The 21,734-nt window shown below is 32.8% G+C and overlaps 1 protein-coding gene across 1 annotated transcript; it reads left to right on the top strand.

The window, feature by feature from the left end:
- The first annotated feature begins 5,125 nt into the window (after positions 1 to 5,125).
- LOC111033176 (focal adhesion kinase 1) lies at positions 5,126 to 21,544 on the top strand. The gene is given in 21 exon segments (XM_022313818.1): positions 5,126 to 7,754; positions 10,827 to 10,995; positions 11,654 to 11,785; positions 12,095 to 12,226; positions 13,593 to 13,748; positions 13,883 to 14,071; positions 14,176 to 14,253; positions 14,349 to 14,571; positions 14,693 to 14,734; positions 14,904 to 15,002; positions 15,963 to 16,160; positions 17,210 to 17,426; positions 17,592 to 17,987; positions 18,079 to 18,158; positions 18,417 to 18,952; positions 19,828 to 19,974; positions 20,037 to 20,171; positions 20,238 to 20,337; positions 20,415 to 20,539; positions 20,598 to 20,704; positions 20,776 to 21,544. Coding segments are annotated over 21 exon segments (3,777 nt in total). The 5' UTR covers positions 5,126 to 7,398; the 3' UTR covers positions 20,936 to 21,544.
- The last annotated feature ends 190 nt before the right edge of the window (positions 21,545 to 21,734 follow it).

The raw sequence follows: 21,734 nt of genomic DNA, 5'->3' as shown, positions 1-21,734 counted from the left end.
TGAGTTGATTATAGACTATTAGACATTAATCATAAGTAAACTCAGATATTTCTAGTAATGTTATTTAATTATAAGCTTTATTGAACCAGAAAAGTTATCCATTTTATTATTAAAAAAAAAAAATAGTATGCAAATGGTACCATTAATATCTATACCCGTTTCTCAATTAAATACAAATATTGACCTTATTAAATACATTAATATTTTATTGCATGTGTTAAGTATGTGATATTTTAATTACCCAATAAGAATATATTAAATACGTTAAATATATAGATGTGTAGGTAATTGATAATTACCATTGTTTAAATTCTAATATTTATTTCCACCACATTATGAAAATAAGTTTTAGGCATCAAATAAATCATATTTTTCTTTATAGGTAAATGATTAACATATTAGGTACCATTTAATATCAAGTATAACATCAACCCAATTATTATCTAAACCTGTTTGTATAATGTTTATAAATTTATAAATTCATTAAGTATTATATGCGGTAGGTAGATACTTATACATTTTATTATACAATAATGATTTCATTATGCTAAATTTATTGTGTACTTACATTATTATTATTATTATTAACACCAAAAAATAACTAAATCAGACATACCATATGCAATATATTATTTTATAAATTAGATTTTTTTAATTAAATATATGACATCATATTTTGAACATATGTGTTCTATAACATCTGCTAAATGTTCATTGTTCTTTTGTATCCTTATATGATTATAATTTTACCAACATAATTATTTTATACAAATCTATCATTTTAATTTTTATTTGCAACTGCATAATAATATAGAATAACAAAGATACTTTAACTAGGTACCACATTATTTTTCAAATAAAATATTTTAAACCGTAACATAATACATTCATACTTACATTATAATATTTACCACATAGCATATTGTTCCATTAGGTATAATACCAATACTTGTATGGTTTTTGTAATCCATCATATTTTTTGTATTGATTTTGTACTGGACACTTGGAAATTACATACTAAGTACAAGTTTATTTTTCTAGTATGATATAACAAAACAACAATTGTCAATTATAGAGGTAAATGTTTCATTAATAACCACAGAAATTGTATAAGGAATTGCATTAAATAGGTAAAACGAACATTGTATATTATTTTAATGGTCTGTATTACACAATTAATTACACCTTTTTTAAGACAATTATGTTGTTAAAAAATCTAAAGAGTTGGTATCCATTTTCCCTACCACTCAGTATGTCTGTTACTTTCTTTTAACAATAAAATGATTAGGTATCAACCCATTAAATATAAATACCATCTATTATTAAGTAACATTTTACTAGGTACCTGATTCTTTAACTTTAAACTGTCAGCTTTACTTAAATTACGACCATTTTTTACCATAATTATTTTGTAAAAATAATTACACAGAAAATATACATCGTTTCTAAGTTGAATTATGTTATTTACCTTCATGTTTCATACCAAATTAATTACAGTTAAATTTAAAAAAAAAAATGTTATATGACCAATAAAACTGGTTTTTACATTGCATAAGTAAATAGACTCAAATAGTAAATTGCATGTAGGCATTTAATATTTAAATAATTTATGCTACTATAGTTAAGAGTTTTTAAAATTTTACTTGTATTTATTAGTGCGACAAATATTTTTAAATGTATCTCATTTCAAATTTCAGTAATATATAATATATGACCTCACTAGTAATTTTTCTCACCAAAATACTATGTATACCTACAAACTAAAATTTATTTATTTATTTATTTGAATATTGGCAGTTAATATAAAAAAAAACTGCATTTTAATACTATTTTATAAATTTAAATTATAATTGTAATCAAACATTTTAATTTTCACCATAATGGCATTTCTAAATATAGCTTAACACATCATGTCTTGGTAATGATAGTTTTAGTTTTAAAATTTTAAAAATCTCTTTGATCAGAAACTTAGACAATTATACAGACATTATTTATATCATATTATTGAATTATCACTCAATCAGAATAACAAACTAAATTAATATACCTACTTAGGTAGTAACAAAAATAATAAGTAGGCTAGTAGCTCGAACTGAATATGTGCACTCCTTAAATTTGTTAGACACATCCTAGTTAACTGCCCATCCAATAATACAAGTATCGTGGGTATGATTGGTGCTGTGGATTTATTGCACTTTACAACCATAACAAATCATTTAAAATTCCTATGCATTCAGTTTAAATACATTGCAATGGCCAATGACCTATAATTTTAAAAATGGAAAAAGATACCTTCTTTATATATATAACTTAAAAAATTGAATTTTTTCTTAGATAATTCAAACTTTCAACGTTCTACAACACGCTAAAATACATGCATTTTGCTACTAATTCACAGCCTTAGATATATTGAGTTGTGTTACATAATAGGTATAATATGTGTATATTTTGTATGAGTAAATTAAAAATGTGTATGAAGACAATGAAGTGAACATGAAAAACATCTTCCTTATTTGCAAATTTGCTATGGAAAATAAACAAATACTGAAATACATAAAAGTGTACCCAAATGAGCTTTCCATAAAGAAATGTTCTGAGACCTTATTATGCAAATTAGGTACTAGTAATTTTTACTTAAATAAAGTTAATTTTAGATTATTTTTTCAAACAAATATAACAAAAATCGAATATTACACTTGACGTTAACAAAACGCATTTTAATTGTTTGAATTAAAAATACTCAGACATAAAATTTCAAGTATAATTTTTTGTGGAGGTCTGGTTTTTTAAATATTTTTTGATTATCCCCTTATATTATCTACTAAGTTCCTTCTGGGAATTGCAAATATTTAGAATATTAAAAATTTGAATAGGTGTAAGTAGTATACCATACAGATATACACCGCATATTATCCTAAATTTAGTGAGTATAAGCTAAAAATAACTATAGAACTGAGTATATGAGTTATGAGTATCCCCTTCACCCCCTTAACATCACACAGTACTCCACAGATTTACCAATGATAATTTGTTCAACTTATGTAATTATAATGTAGCAAACGTTTACTTACATCTAATTAATGTATAAATTAGTTTATAAAATTAATTTATAATTTATAAAAAAAATGTACTCTTAAATATACATTGTTACAGCCATGTGTAGCACATGGAGCATCTAGGTTCTGAGTGTTCTGAATCGATCTCCGAGTATAATTGTTAATTTTTATCAGATTAGATATTTATTTGAAATTATCTATCCTGTCGTTTATTTGTGAGCAGAAATTCTGGTAGCATTAAATATATTTAATAATTGTACATACATTTTTATTTTAACCCATATTTAATTTATTTACGTACCTATACGTTTTGAATTAAAATTATACTCCTCCAGTCCTCCATTTTATACAGATTTCTATCTAAGGTTAAATTTAAGGAATGTCCGTGTACTTGATCTAGAAATTAAAAACTTATGGTATTTATTTATATTTAATAAATGTTCGTTAAAAAGTAATAAAATTCTTATATTTTTCCCATCTCGTAAAACGTAAGGCTGAAACCATTTTAAAAGTTGATCGAAGTAGTTCAACCACACGAATGCAAATGTGAGCAATATTACACATAATCAAAAACTTCAGTTTGAACTATATGACTATATGAGTTATGTAAATGTAAAGGAAAAAAATGTCGGGAGTGGTTATCTAAATTGAATTAACACTGTCGATAAGATAAACTCAAAAATAGAACTCATGGTTGTGATACCAATAGTTTTTTTTTATGACTACGTTATAATATTTATAAACGGTTCGATATTTTAATGTGTTTATACCGTCGTCTCATAGCGCCGATTACTAGCCTAATGGGTCGTCTTTGTATTGTTTAAATACCAGATAGCACCACGAAAACCTTGAATTACTCACAATACTGTGTTTATTCAGACTGGAAGGAGTCCAAGTCCGCGCATATGGGGTCTTCTCGTATTAATTTTAATCCAGCTCCAGTCACTAGTGAGTATTTACCGGTTATTAGTGAGCTGCTGCATTGACTCACCGCGACCCGTCGTGCTTGTGCCGCCGTTACGTATTTCGTTCGCGATTAGTGATCAAACTTTAATTTAAAGTATAATATTAATAAACTACGTGTGTTTAATTTTATAACCGACAACAAAATCATAAATGATTATAAATATATATATTATTTCATTATATATTTAAATTTCGCTCGTAAATTTTTAAGAACCGATTTAAATCTCTATTTTATAACCCAATCGAGTTTGTGCGCAAGTAAAATGTATTTATATTTTCAGTGATTACTGGCTATGTGTGTAACTATATTATAGGGTAAACAATTTAATAAGAATTATTTTTATTTCATTTCATTACTTGATATTTTATCACTAATTTTATGGCTATTCAAAAGTTGTACACACAATTTAATTCTATATAATTGTTTTCACATAAAAATAATAATAATACTTAATTGGAGGATTAGGTTAAAAATATAATTCCAATACCTATAAAAAAAGGTATCTACATTTAATTTAATGTACCTACCTACCTGAAGTACTAACAAAATATAATATTCTAATGAACCATAGTTATTACCACCTTTTATGAAACCTTATATCGTATTTGACAATAGTTAAAAACTTAAAACTATGATAATAATATGTCACAAAACAATTTATTATACCGCCAAATTTGTACATCTCATTCTAATGAACAATCAGTAGCGCATACGATAGGTACCTACATTTATTCGAGATATATCATCTGTATACGATTGTGAAAGTTATTTGTGATGACGAAATTGTTCGTTTCTTTTTTACTATTGAGTTTGATGTTTTAACTATGTTGAAATTTCAGTATAACTTTTAATTTTTACAGTGAATCGAAGTACAAAATAATGTACTAATGTATATTTTTATTAAGAATGACTTAAGTGATTCATTGGATTATGCATTTTTTCTATGATTTAAATATGACTTTAAAAAGTACAATTTTACACGTAGGTAACTATTTTGATTAAATCAATTTTAACATGTCGACTCACAAAAATGTCTCCATAAAATACAACAAAGATATAACATATTATACCAAGTTTTATTAATATATTATATAGTTAAACAGAGCATTTTAGTTTATTTCATTTTTGACTGATTTAATCTTGTTGTATTTTAACGGTCGGATTAAGATGTCAAGATGAATGATTTTGAAAAATTAACTATATCATACGATCATCATACTATTAAGACACTTCTAACCTACTAGTATAAAACTAATTTAGTTCACATCATATTATTTATCGTTCAAGTATTCAAAACTATCAAATAAGGTCTAATTCAATACTTTTTACGACTTTTTATATCCAATAAATGTAATCTCTGTTTTACTGTTCATTATACATAGGTACTATTTGCAGTAGTTCAATTATTGTAAATCGTTAATCCCACGAAGGCCTTCAAATAAAAAACACATTTTGTATCCATGAATTCATAAATTGTTTAATTGTGTGTGCAACTTCTTCGGGTTAAAGACAGTTTTTATCTATAAGTAAAATATAATTCATAAAACGCTATCGTTTAATTCCAGTCTGTAGAGAATACTGAATATTCCTTCGTAAAAATTATAGTCTGAACATATTATGTATTCAAATTCTTAATACTATCCCGCAGGCCTGGTCATATTGTTTTCGACGAACACTAAATTATCATTTGATTTAAACTACATTTAAGGTTTCCGTTAATGATTTCGAGTTCAAAATACTTTTCTTTAATGCATATATATTTAACAATTAACATACCTTTCTTGAAATCGAATAGATTTTTAATGTCTATGTATCTCTAGACAAATGTGTCGTGACCATATTTAATAATATAGTACACCTTAATACGCCTATCCTATTACACGGTACGTTAATTTAATAGTGTTGACGTTCTAGAAATCTGAAACGCAAAATAGATAAATATCTCTTGTATATTGTTCTATTGAAAATCAACAAAATTTTATACTTGGATAACTTTATTAGGACAACTATAATAACTAATAATATTTTTAATAATAAATGCCCGAGCCAATCCCACGTTTTACCTTGTTGTGCGTTGTGCGTATATACCAAGGGCATGGTAGGAATTCGTTTTTTCACAATCTCCGGCTCAACTATATGTATAAAATACGTGTGTTGTATATATATGACATTTTTTTCTTTTATTACTGCTTATGGTTTTGATTAGGTTTTTATTCTCGAAAATAACTAGAAACTTTCGTACTCCATTTAAGGACGGTAAGGCTGTGGAAAAAGTAAAAAATCACTTTTTTTGGCATTGGTCCCTTTGCGGTTGACAGGTTAAACTAAATTTAGCCCGATTTATCTTATACCGCACTGCTGCACATGCGATGACACTTAAAAAAGATGTATTTACATAAATTTCGCTACCGAAGAAGGGGATAAGGAAACGAACGGTTTTATTGCCCTCCTCTAAATAAACCCCCTCGCGCGGAGTGTCGTCCGCTGTGTGTAACCTCCTCCCCACGCCCAACCCACGCCCACCCATAACCACAGTAAAAGCATTCGTTATACGTTATAAACCATCACAACACATAGGTACTTCTGAACTTGGCGATAGTAAAACTCACGTTACTGACGACCACGGGGGTGTACAAACTTACGAAAGTTGACTTTTCGTGAAAGACGGATTCTCTGCCGATTGGAATTGTCTTCGAATGCGTTTTAGTGAAGTATATTATACAGATTTACACATACATGCATAATACGCTATTTACGCGTGTACATTTACGTTTTGTGAAAGTATAAAACATACATCGCTATGTTGTGCACACACGTGCCTACATAGCGCTGGGAGGTTTTTCATATAATATGTGCTTATACGTATATTATTATGAAATTATTTTTATTTGAGTAATTTTTGTTAACGAAGGTGTTAACGGGGACACACCTGCGGCCGCAGCAGCAGCAACAGCAATACTTTCCTGTTTCGTCCCGCGTTATTGCACGCGTCGCGTCGGTTACGCGCGTATAGGCTGAGAACCCGGCCGTACCCTAAAAAATATTATAATAATAATGAAAACCGACGCCCATTCGCGCGCGCACAGCAATCATAAATAATAATAATAATATTGTATCAACATATTATTATCATATAAATACAATATAATAAAGCGTAGTGAGTGTGTTGTGTGTGAGAAATCTACTCTAAAGCCCAAAAAAAAAACTGACTACTTCGACGAAATTATAATAATATGTACGGCGGTAAAGAACGACGGTTCCTCCTCTGCCGCCGCCGATACAGTCGTACGTTACGTCCGCCGCACGTTCTGAACGCCGATCGCGCGGCGCCGGTGGTGCACTTGTGCGACTCGCACCGCCGCCGAAGCGGCCACGATGTTGGCCGGCGCGCTTGACCGCGTGCTGCCGGGCCGCCGGTCGTCATACCTGCACCGGGTGAACGTGGAACGGCGACCTCCGCCGCCGCCGCAGCTCCGGCCGCACAGTTACCACGGCGGCGCGACGGCCGAGTGTCAACGCCGCGACGGCTTGAGGACGAGTGGACGGAAGTTGGCCGCCAAGTTTTGGTCGTCGTGCGGATCGTCCCGGTCTTCGGCGTTGGTCGGTGGATGCGTCCCCCCGGACCCGGTGGCCGTGCGCAAACGGATGGCCGCCACCGCCGCGGCCACGACCACCTGCAGCAACGGCGGATTCTCGAACGTTTCGCACACGTGGCGTTTCAAGCGGTTAAGGTACGACGACGACGACACCCGCGCCATCCATATATTATATTATATTTGTATTTATTATTGCAATTTATTTGTATTTATTATTGCAATTTATTTGTATTTATTATTGCAGTTATGTCGTTTATATATTATTATTATTATACCCAATGTTCTACGCACTGTACGCGTCCAATCGCGGCTACTTTACGTGTGCATGATTATATGGGCACTCAAAGATAATATTTTTACGGTATTCGCGTTACGCCATTATATGATTTTATGTCATATTATAATATGTATATATTATGTTGTTATATATATCGTCTTGCGATCGGTCGACCTCGAAAGACGGAAAAAAGGTGTGTGCGCCCGTAGATCGCCGTCGTCGTCGGCGACACCCGGCCGAGTGGGCGAATTATTTTTTCCTCGGTTACAGCGGCGTGTTCGCCGAGACCTTCCCGCGATGACATATTATTATAATAATATGTATTATGGTTCGGCAGATGTTGGCCGTAGCCGCGAGACGTTCGCGGTGCACACACGTCCGTGTGTATACCAGCAGACTTATTCATAATATGGTAAGAACCAGATCTCGCCATTCGTTTGTGCGTGGAAAAACGAGAGAGAAAACCGGCACCGGGTACGCTCGTGCGACGTGTGTACCGCAGACGCCGTCCGCCGCATTGCCCTTCGCGAAATACCACTTTGGGGATCGCGCCGCCGCCGTTTCGTCCGGTCCATTATTATTATTATTATTATTATTTACGTGGACGCGGGCGTACATGGCGTCCACGCACATATTTGACTCGCGTATCGCATAATATATTATGCTGCGGAAGATCTGCGCCCGACTCGTCTGTACAGATCTTTGTTCCACGTGTATAGGCGTATGTTTAGGCGCACGTAAACGCGTAGGCAACCGCGCGAACCGCTGCAACTGCGGACGGCCGTGTATATACAACCGTATTGGGCTAATTATATCGTGGTCCGTCGTCTTGGCGGGTCGGGTGGGTAATTAATTCGGTCGAACCCTTGATCAGAACTCTGTGACTGTATTTCTTTATTGCTGTATTTATCAGTGATATTACCATGGGCATATTATTATTTTATAATGTGGAAGTAGAAAAAGAGCGTTTTCGATTCATAATTTATTATTGGTGATCAGAGTATTGACACCCCCTTCCCCGCCCCGTGCACAATATTCTGCGTTGAATGATCCCCGGATAATGTTCGATTTTTTAAGTAGGTAGAGAAATATAATAAGTTTAAAACGCCAATTTGTCGCTTTCTATACCTATATATGCATACCTATATATTTACAAATATATTATGCAAACAGGCGGCCAAATGCCCACACTATAAATTATTTTTACTAGTTTAGGTTTATACCTCGGTTTATCGACACCTGCACGACAGCACGTTTTTTTTACATTCTCTTGGCTGCGCTATACGGTTCGAATGATTAACGCATTTGGAATGTGAAAAAAGTCCGTTTTTTCCGTTAGTCAAGTTACTTTATTCGAAAAAAAAATTTACCAATCTCATACGTTCAACAATATTTTTTAACATCATTATTATTATTACTATTTTTTTTTTTTTTTTGATTAAAACCAATTAATCATAGTTTTTATATTTTTACTTTTATTATCTTAATCACTCCATATACCTGCATCTATAAATTATTGTTCTCTTTGTTCGTAAAATACGTTTGCTTAAAGAAAAATGCTACTAGATTACACGTTTTTATTAACTCATATAAACGATTTTTAAATGTTTATGCATCACGTCATTGCACGTCTCGTTTACAGATTTCAGGGACGGTGTCGTTTTTGGTCTATACACGATTTGTATATTGAAACACGAGTTGAGACGCTTCTACTATTACTTATTGGTATATTATAAATATAAAACAAACAAGAAGATAATATTATATTATTATGTACTACATATCAAACTATCCGTGCTTGACCGTTTGCCAATGAGTATTAACAATGTAGAAAATGAATAAATTGCCGTCTGCGAATCTATTTAATCGCGTAGTTGGCTCTCGTGTAGGTACCTATATTTTATTTTTCTATTACTACTTTATTCCTATACGACACATAATAGATAATTATGATAATATAATCTTTAGATCATAACCGTATGATGATGATTGAAAACGTATAGTATACTTAATAAAAAAATTAATTTGTTTGTATGCTTTATAAGTACAACGTATAATGATGATAGTATCATAACCATATATCACGTATAATATTATGCGTAATAAACTATTTTTCGAATCTTGCGAGTAGGATGATTATTTTCCGTGTTGGTATATCACGCATATCATATATATATATATATATATGTATACATGCGTATTGGATCCCCCTCGTATGTACATCGTCTATATATATTATTGTGGACGGGAATAAATTAGGCATGTGCGTTTTCATCTCTCGCGCGTGGGATAAATCCGTTCAACATAATATAATATGTAATAATAAGCGTATAATATGTAATTACGTTGACCTTTGAACTCGGTGTGTCGATACATTGACGACAATATTAAGTTCCTCATTATTATGCTTGTATATTACACAGACTATAATATAGTAGGTGTATCAAAATACGTTATCTAAACAGACCCCACGACGCGATGTGTCTGTGTATATATTAAAATCAATAATAATATTAATAAGTATATAATTACTATACAGTATACAAACATATATATATTTTATCTTTATCTAACAACCTTAATTCAGTACCTTCCTGAAACATTTTTGAAAATTATGGACAAGTTCCTACGACCATTAGTACACGCCTTGTAGATCAAAGGCTATCTTCATCAAAAGATATTATTCCTTATCAAATAGGTTAACGTAATATAATATTTGGCTATAATATAACCTACCATAATATTTATTATGACTATTATTATTATTATATGTATGTTTATCCAATCCTCAATATGTGTATTATATTTAAATATGGGATTTTTTTTGATAAAACAACAATATAACTCAGAGTGATTGTTGGTGAAATCGCATTTTTATTTCGTTCAGCTTATAATAATAATAATAAAACGTCTAAATTCAATTTTTCCAGTCATGGTAGCAAAACGCCAGTGGAGGAACCGTCGGCCAAATCAACGGAAATGGCTGAAAGCGGCAGCGGAGCCGCGATGGCTTCAGCTGCCAAAACTGGATCAATCAAAGTACACTTGCCCAACAACGGATTCAATATTGTAAAGTTCATCGATAACATCAATGTCAAGGTAAAATCAGTATAAAAATGTATTACAACAGCCAATTGTAAATATATTGTGTCTAAATATTATATACATATTAAATTATACTAGGTGATAATGAACAATGTATTGAAATGTCAACATGCATAATTAATTTTTAATAAGGTTTTTACGTAGTAAGAAATAATTAAGCTACCTATATTATATCTTTTATTTTTTTTAGTGGAAACTCATAAATTTAATTTTATATAATTTTAAAGAGAATAGGTTATTTTTTCAAAAAATTACGTTACATAAATATTGAATATTAAAAAATTATAATTTTGTTCTTTAGAGTTAAAAATTGAAACTATACTGGTTGTAATGTAAGAAAATTGAATTTCAAAAACATAAACTATAAAAGTTGGTTAAAAATAGGTAGGTTATACTATGTTAAAAACAATTTATTTTTAAAGAAAACTTATGTCGATCGAAACAATTAATACGTTCATATTTATAGAAGAATCGCCTTGTATAAAATATTCTAAATGTTGACCGCGATATTATGACGCGCAATTGTTATATACCACTATAGTACTTTACATGTGCACCCATATCACTACCTATAATCTATATATTATTACGTTTTCGACGCCAAACATTGATTAAATGACGTTTGATTTTGTTTTCATGTTTTGTTTTCAAGGGTATCATATCTCTAGTCACGGGACGTTTGGCCAATGGGTGTCCTCAGTATCAAGGCGTTTACGGATTGCAGCTGTACCATCCGTTATCTGGCGAGGTTCACTGGTTACATCAGGATTGCACAATGTCCGAGGTACTAAAAAAATATGATGATAATAACAATAATGATAATTGATAATGTGGACTGAATATTCATATCTATATACAGAGTGGACCCCATGTTTTCCTGGTTTTTCTGTGTTAAACTTATGGAAAAGTGGGAAATACAGTGACCCATCCTGTATATAATATACGCGATTTCGATTCGTTAGATATATGTATCATCTATAATATACGAATAACATCAATAAGCTCGCAAACTGTGCATAATATATCATATAGTAAAATTACGAAATATACGATCATAATTTATTATATATACGTATTATTTTGTCCGCCACAGATTTACCACAAGTACGACGAACAGTATCCAATGTCCGAATGGAGGTTCGAGCTGCGCGTGCGGTACTCGCCCGACGACATGGAGGACCTGTACGAACGAGATCGATTTACTTATTTCTTCTATTACGATCAAGTAAGATCGTTTTCCTATAAACGGACGTTTATAATATAATATAGGTACATCTTACCACCTAGTCCTTGACTCTGCACCGTCAACCGAAAAAACCATCAAGATTTTCAAGAAGAAAAATTCGATACGTATCGATGCGGAATAGTTACGTACCACCTCGTATCGGAGTCCGAGTCCAATACGGGTCGGTACGTATCGCTTGTACATTGCACGTGTAACATCTTGAACGCCCAAAATTGACACGATACGTACCGATACCCTCCAAATTCTTTCTTGAAAATCTTGAATGATTCGCCTGTTATTGGTTTATGTCACATACCTAAACGCTTTTAAACACCACTACTGATAGACGTTATTGATGAGTTGGTATAATATATATCAGTTAAAATAAAGTGGCTATAAAATATTGTTGGCAAATAAAATCGTCTGGGGTTTTATTGAAAATTTGGCGGGCATCGCATTAATAATACGAGTTTGGTATTTAATTTTCAGCGGAGTCAGTCCCAATTGTCGTAACTCAACAACGATTATACTATGTATAGACTCGCCACTGTAATATCTGCATCCCTCCTACCATTCACCCTATCTGTACATGTATAATATTGTATATATTATTACGTTGCGTGTGTACAAAAAATAACTGTTCAAGTGTATGTAATTTAACCGTATTAAACACTATTTATTGTTTTTATTGTTAATTGGTAGTAATAATAGTGATCTTCCACCCACTTGAGTGGCGTAGGTGTTACTGAACCGTGTAACTGTATAAGTTATAGTAACCGCCACTGCGTTAAGTAAAATTGGTTTTATATTAAATATGTATAGATTATGTTTCATAACTAATTGCCGGTTATATAATGCTTCTTTTTTGTTGTGAAAAATCGTGTTTGGAAATGGCAATGGTTTGCAAGTCGATAAATAATTTTGTTATCTATAATACTCATAAATTCATGGCTATAAAAATAAAATACTTGTACTTGATGAAAAACTTGAGAGTTCTATTGACTAGAATAATCAATATAACTATAGTAACTACGCATATGGAGACATTGATTTATAGGCATTCAAGAATTTCAGGAATGTAGTCAAGACAAACAACAAATAGTAAAATCTATATTATTAATATAATATAGCGATAACTTATAACTGATAAGGTATGCCATGAAGCAGAATCGAGCAAAATATCACCACAGTTTTTAGCTTTGATTAAATTTCTTAAGACAATTGCGTGTATAATTACTATTGACAAGTGAGGAAAGGGGGTTACATTTGTTTTTTGTTTCTCGGTCCACAAATGACAGGCTATTTCCTGGTCATCGGCATGTATAATAGTCATAAATATTAAAACGCTTTAAATCGCGTATTTCAGGTGCGATTCGATTATTTGAGAAAAAACGACCCGGCGACCCGAGTGGACACGGACATGGCTGTACAACTCTGTTGTTTACAAATCAAATGTTTTTTCCGGGAAGTCCCTCAAATGTCGTTGGAAAAGAAATCCAATTTGGAATATCTGGAACGCGAAGTGAGTTTGAAATTTTCCGTTTATATCCATTACTTGTATATGCCAAAATAATTATATACATTTATACACTGTTATACCAACATTCGATCCTAAAAATGCTACATGGTTGTTGTTTTTTTTGTCCGTCCCCTTAGATCGGGCTCAACAAATTCCTGCCCTACTATATACTGGAATCAACGAAACCAAAGAATTTACGAAAAATGATTCAGCAACAGTATAAAAAACTTTCGCAAACACCGGAAAAAGAATGCGTGCTACAGTTTCTCAATCTCGTTTGGTCTTTTTACAAGTACGATGAAGAACAATTCAAGTGTTCGATCGGAGTAAGTAGAAAAAAAGCTAAAATTGTATTTATTTTCTCTCATTGTTATCTCGTAATGGTGTTAATGATATTATAACGATTATTCCGTTTTTAATAATTTTTCAGTCTGGTTGGACGATCCCGGTGGATTTAGTGATCGGACCGCGACACGGAATTTCTTACATAAACAACCAAGGGTCGGCGGTAAGAACATAATATTTTTGTTTAATTGCTTACTTTTTTTATATTTAACGCCATACAGCAGTAATTTATTAGTTGTTATCAACTCTCATTTTCAGCCCACCAAAATGGCGGATTTTGACCACATCGAAAATATACAGACACTGGTGTCCGAATGCGAAACACACCGTAAAACCTTGGTGCAGCTTCAAGTAACCGACTCGGCCGATCCCCTGGTGCTCAGCTGTTCGACGCTCGAGCACATGTACAGCCTGGCTAATCTGATTGACGGTTACTGCCAACTGGCGAGGAAAACGAACATTTCATTGTGGAATAAAAAAGGTGAGCAGCGGATGAAATAAATAACAATTTAGTAATTAAAATATAACAATCGCTACCATTATTAAAGTCATTTTTATGTGTATATACATTATACCTGTACTTTTGCATTTTAATTTTCAAGCTGCTATATGGAACCGTTTTCCATGTCCGTGCGATTCTAAAGGTTTGTGTTGAATGAGCGAAAACAAAATTAACAAATCAATGACAATGAATTATTATTTATTATGCACCCGTATTAATATAATAAACAGTATACTAAATAATTTAATCTGTGTTGAGATATGTTTTTTGTTTATAATATATTGTTGTTTGGCTGTATTTATCGTTTATAGAATCCGGAAAAATAAAAACCAAAGTGCCCGCAAGATTTTCCGATGATTATCCAGACGACGGTCCGATCGAAGAAGAAGGCGATTACTCAACACTTGCTAGTACGTATTTTGGTTGTATAAATCTTTTGTATATTTTAGTATTATTTTGATGCGTTTACAAATTCTTATTCAGTATTGATTTCAGCGTCTTATAAAATATTATAAAATGTATTTTTTTTAAAGCGCTTCTCACTATACATCCCAATAGGCTATATATTATATACATATATTATTACGATATGATATATTGAGATATGTCGGTAATCGGTTGTTAAATGACGAGGACAACAGTGACAAAAAGTTCACTTTTCCCATTAACATAATATTTTTAAATAATTTATTGATGACTCATTTTCATGAAATTTTTTTGTTTTCTCCTTATATAACTTAATATAAATATCTTTTATATATACAGAGTGTGCCGTAAGGATATACCCATTAGCCGTAGAGGGGGACTCGCCACGCGTACAAAAACCGGTTTCTTGCTATTTTACCTATTAACTAATAAATTGATAAAAAATCAGGAGATTAATACATTTAAATGTTGAAACGTCAATACTTTCAGAAAAATGAACTCTACAAAATGGCTATCTTCAATTTTTTTTTTAAATAATTAATAAAAAAAATATTTTTTAACTTTTTACCGAAACAAAAAAAAATTAAAACATGAATTATTTGTAGGGCTTATCTCTGTGAGTCTTATTAAAAAAACAGAATTATGATATCTACATTATTTCAGGAGATACCGCAATGAGTAAATCATCACGGGACACCCTGTTTATACATATTATATGTTCAAATTTTTAGTACCTTATTTGGAAGTACGAATTTTATTCAAATTGTTTCGTTAGAATGTTGTTTATTATTTTTCCATTTGAAAAAATTAATTGATATATTAAACGACGCTATATGATCTAGAATTATAGAGGTCTCAAAACACAGTAGATGGATTTGCTAGCAAAGTATACTAACCTTAAAATGTTCTTTTTGTCTTTTTCTATTTTAATTGTTAATTTTTAGATTGTAATTACGAGCTGTTCCGCGACCAGGTTGAATTGGGTGAAATCATAGGAGAAGGCCAATTTGGCGATGTGCACAAAGGAGTATGTCACATGCGTTCAATAAAAAATAAACCGGGAAATGCTGTAGCAGTGGCCATAAAAACGTGTAAACCTGATGCAGATATGGCCACGACAGACAAATTTTTGGAAGAAGCATGTAAGTGTGCTCAGTCAAATTGCAATGATTATTATTTATTAGTAGAGTTAGGATGCCTTTGAATGCTTTTTAGGTTGTCTATTGTATATTTGTATGTATTCTTAGATAAAAATCTATTTCATGATGACTAGGTTCAAGTATTATAATTTTGTTCTACATATTTTCTGAAATTTAACATATAATATTATGCGCATATTTAGGCTTGTTTCTGATTTTAATAATTTATTTTATGGTTTTCGATACAAAATACAACAAAAATATTTTAAACTAAAACTGAATCTAAGTTTGCATATTCGTATGTTATATATATTATATATAAATGATTGGTTATTTATTGTCATTTGGGAATTTTATATTGTAAATCGGAAATATGCATGCATAGAGTCAAACATTTATAACAAACTATCATTGTTCAATGCAACTCAAATAGTAAATTGTTTGTACGTCTTAAAAAAACCTATGTCATCGTCTTGATAATATTCTTATTACTAAATTTGATTATAGGTCAATTCACTCTAAGATTAAACATAACGGAATTAAATTAATTATTCAGAATGTACAATACTACAATGTGCTAGGTTATGTATTTGTAAGACTGAGACAAAGTATGCGGGTATGACGTCCTCTTAATTCATATATTTATGTGTAATTTGTTTGTACTTGTTATTGTAATTATTAATTTTATTTTGTTTTTTTCAAAGAACCTTCACCTTTAATTTTCATTAAATAATTAAAATATAAAAAAAATTGAATGTATATTTTTAATTTTTCGTGCATATTTAGCTACACTTTTTTTATTTTTTAGTGCAAACCCTAACCCTATTTATCAGCCAACTTTATCGGTTTTGACAACTTTGATAAATTAAGATATTTAATCAAACCAGTACTTATAATTACTTATAACTTTTAGAAAAGAAAGTATACTGCAGAAACATGTACGCATGGATTTATTTTGACCTCAAAGGCTATCGATTATTTACGATAAAATAGTTAACGATATTTATTCATATTTCGTTCTTAATACCATATTATATGTTGTAATGTTTCAGACATTATGCAACAGTTCGATCACCCGCACATCATACGACTGATCGGAGTTTGTTGTTCGCCGCCCGTGTGGATAGTCATGGAATTGGCCAAGCTAGGTGAGTTACGGGCATACTTGCAGAACAACCAGGCCCACTTGGACTTAGCTACTCTTATCCTGTATTCGTATCAACTTTCCACGGCTCTGTCGTATCTAGAATCTAAGAAGTTTGTTCACAGGTAAAAAATGGTGTATATTTAGTGTAGTTACTTTTTTATGATTTAGCTAGGGTGTTTAATATTATATTGTATAACTCGAAAAAATAGTTACACGGTCTGAATATAATATTATAATATCTCTCATTAGTATGAATTAATTGAAACAAACGAAAACTGTTTTCGCAGAGACATTGCTGCCAGAAACGTACTGGTGTCGTCACACCACTGCGTAAAGCTGGCCGATTTTGGTCTGTCGCGGTGGGTCCAAGACCAGAGCTACTACAAGGCGTCCAAAGGAAAACTGCCGATCAAGTGGATGTCGCCGGAGTCGATCAATTTTCGGCGGTTCACCGCTGCCAGCGATGTCTGGATGTTCGGAGTGTGCATGTGGGAGATATTGATGATGGGCGTGAAACCGTTCCAGGGGATCAAGAACAATGACGTGATTGGCAAAATCGAGAACGGCGAGCGGCTTGCGTTGCCGCCCAAGTGTCCCCCAAGACTGTACAGTCTCATGTCGCAGTGTTGGTCGTTCGAGCCCAGCAAGAGACCCACGTTCAGAGACGTCAAGGAAGTGCTTAAGTACGTCGATACATATACAGGAAACCGATACCTCAACAGTCAACAGTCTGGACTACGCGCTGAAAATACTGTTTCGTTTATTTTGTTTCAGTGAGATATTGATCGAAGAGAGACACCAGCAGAAGGAAACACTCCGGAGAGAAAATCGCAGGGTGCATACTCTGTCTTGGGGTGAGCGAAAAAATATTTTTTTTTAATACCGAGTATAACCGCGGATGACGGTAACAAGGGTGAGAGGGGTGACGAAATGTAGTACTATTTAACTCGTTTCTTTATCATCTCCCGGAAGATGTTTGCACGTGATCGTCATATCATGCCCGCCCTTGATTGCCCTTCGCTTTTAGATTCAACAATAAGAGTGTATTTTTTATGATACAATGTGCAAACCAATACAAACAGTGACCTTATAATACTATGAATACAATTTAGGATCCAGCGGCTCTCTCGACGACCCGTCTGCGCCGCCCAAACCTTCCCGCCAGCCGAGCGTGGACCTGCACAACAACAAGTCCGAGCTGCCCGTGTCCACTTACATAGTGGCACAGAACGCCGAGGTGCTCGCCCACCTGTTGAAGGAGAACTAGCAGCGGGGCGTTGTCAACCCGTCGGTGTACACGACCCCGGCAACCGGATTCAACACGGTAACCGTAGATTTCCTTAATGACGTCGACGACGACAAAACCATTTCGGCCGGGAACAGTATACTGAGCATGGACTCTGTGGGACTTATCCCAATGGACGGCGGCGGCGGCGGCGGCGGCGGTGGTGGTGGTGTCGCCGTCCAGCCGTCCACTAACAAGACGTTGCCTAGGAACTTTACTTCGGGGGCGGCTTCGCTACTAACGCTACCGCCAAACTCGGCGGACAAGAGCAGGCGATGTTCAGACGGCAGTCTGGGCACGTGCGCCGCCGCCGCTGCTGCTGCCGCTACAGCGGCGACCGGTGGAGGAATGAATAACGATGAGGTTCAGCTTGTTGTTCGCGTGTGACGCTCCTAATGATGCATGCCTGCGGGTTTTGCATGACGGTCGTTTGTTTGTGTAGAAGGCGCACATGAGGGTACATGCAGGGGGGGGGGGGGTGCTTAACACTGTTGACGTATAACTTGTGGAGTAGGAGGGATGGCGAAAAACTAGTCGTCACATTACGTCCCCAAAAAATTTGAAAATATTTTGCGTTTTTTTGTTTAATCTCGATGTAGTTTCCTTGTTGTGGACCGCGAAAGTGCCTAGCTTTAGTCTAGGATTTACACCCAACCCCCTCCCCCCCAAAAACGTTCTCGTACATTTTTTTACATGGTTATATTAACATTTATATTTCACTAATCGCTATTATAGATGTAAGTTGGGTGATTGGTTCATTACATTTATAAAACGTATTTATATTTTAATTTATGCTCTTGTTATCAAGAATACACGATGTTAACGCCGCCAAATAAATCACCATTCAATGTGCGTCTATTGTTATATTTGTGGTGTTCCGGTGTGTCTGTACTCTGTAGCTATTTGTCGTAGTTTTGTGTCTTGAGCAACGTTAACGATATCCGTACGCTCTATCCGTGTATAATATATTGTTGCTGTAGTGTGTTATTGTAATTTTTAGCCAAAATTGAAATTTGAAATTCCATGTCCTGCTTCTTGCAAGCCGATTAATATAATGCTATTTCAGTATCTTACAGATGTTTCCAAATAGTACCTAGCATGGTGTCATGATTCACGTAGATAATAATATAACTACTTTAAAACAACTATGCATGTGATTTTCATAGTTTATAAAAAAAATTGCTTAAATCATTTAATCATGTGAATATAATTAATTGTTTTCATTTTATAATATTTAGGGAGTCAAACATTTTGCAAACAACTCTATCGGTGTATATGATAATGAACCATTGTCTGAAGTTGAACAGTTGGAACGCAAGCTGAGACAACAACAAATTGAGTCTGAGAGGGACAACTTATGGCTGGCCGAAGAAGAGACAAACTTAGTATGTTCAATGTTAATTGATTCCATAAACTATTTTCAATGTTTATTTTGTTATTATTATAGAAAAAGCGACTGTCTTTAGTAGCCAGTGTGTCAGACAATGAATCTATTGATGGTAGATCATCGTTGACACCTCCTTCTTCCCTAGATCGAAGCACTAAAACAAAACCTACAGAAGAACGGGTTGTTGTAATAAAGGTAAGTTCTTATAAACATAATAGAATGCCAACTATTTTATTTTTAAACCTTCTATTGTTCTTATAGAAACTCGAACCCACTCCAACAGCCGATTTGGACAGAACTCATGATAAAGTATATGAGTGTACGACACTGGTTGTCAAGGCTGTTATGACCCTTTCGCAAGGTTAAAATAATAATATTATTACTATAAACTGTATATAAGAGTTTTAATAAATATTAAATGTTATTGTATTACTTTAGGGGTTCAACAAAATCAGACTGATCGATATTTGGAACTAGTCAAGGAGGTTGGTCTCCAACTCAGAGCTTTATTGACAAGTGTTGATAGCCTGGTACCATATTTCCCTCAAAGTGCTCACAAACAGGTAAATTAACACAAATAATCATCATTCAAGCTTATTGAAAATATTTATTTTACTTCAGGTGGAAATGGCACATAAAGTTCTCAGCAAAGACATGGCCGAGCTAGTCAACGCTATGAAACTTGCTCAAAATTACTGTCACACTGCTGTTGATTATTTGTATAGCAAGTAAGTGCTAATAAATTGATCCTGGTAAAATTATAACTATAATTACACTAGTTAAAATGTAATTTTTACAGAGAAATGTTGTCTTCAGGCCATATTTTGGCTATGGATGCCAAAAACTTGTTAGATGTTGTCGACTCTGTGCGCATGCAATATCCTGAAGTAGAAGCGATGATTAGAGGCCGGCAGTCTGAGACAGCCAAAGAACAACACCATGGTGTAACCGCCTCATAGTAGTACATTTTATAGTATGCATTCCTAATTCATTACGCATCTATCATACACCAATATTATTGCAATTATTTATTTTTTTTTTTTTATGTAATAATTAATCGACTGCCTAGTAACTTTATTAAAAATTATTTATTTTTTTTTACTAAATTTGTAAATAGTATATTAACGAAAGATATTTTATAGTATTTTACATTTTCGAATAGAACTCATTGTATTTGATGCTATTTAAGTATATATTATATTATATACAATTTATAAAATGCTTTTTATCGCTGTTAAAATTTGGAATTATTATTTGTTCCTTTTATAATTCATGGGTGCGTATGTGAAAAAATATTTTGATCCCAATCTTACTAGTCATAAAATATTTTTACCCCTAAATAATATTATATTATACGTAACTTATTTCCAAATAAATGGAATCAATAACCGTATCTAGTGTGTAAAGAAATAACTAAGTCTATTTGTTTTATTATTTTCTCTGCGTGATGTGAATGCATGTTGAAATTATACCAATTTTTATTTTTGTGTTGTATCAAACCAAATGTGTGAGTGTTCTATTTAGTGGTTTTAAGTGAGAGAACTAATGGTTTCCGTTTGAAAAATTCTTTATCAGTGCTTTAAAATTGTTTAAATGATTAAATTAAAATGTTAATCAGTAACTTTATTTTACTCATACAAAATACATTATTTAATGTTAAACATTTTATTAAAAATTAGTACTATGAAAAAACTTCTGTTTTATTCATAAAATTCAAAATTTAAGTTTTTTCCAAATAATTAAAATGTTTAAATGTAT

Source organism: Myzus persicae, unplaced genomic scaffold (assembly GCF_001856785.1).
Source record: "Myzus persicae strain clone G006 unplaced genomic scaffold, MPER_G0061.0, whole genome shotgun sequence".
NCBI lineage: Eukaryota > Metazoa > Arthropoda > Insecta > Hemiptera > Aphididae > Myzus > Myzus persicae.
The sequence above is the reverse complement of the archived record's forward strand: the minus strand, read 5'-3'. Positions and strand labels throughout refer to the sequence as shown.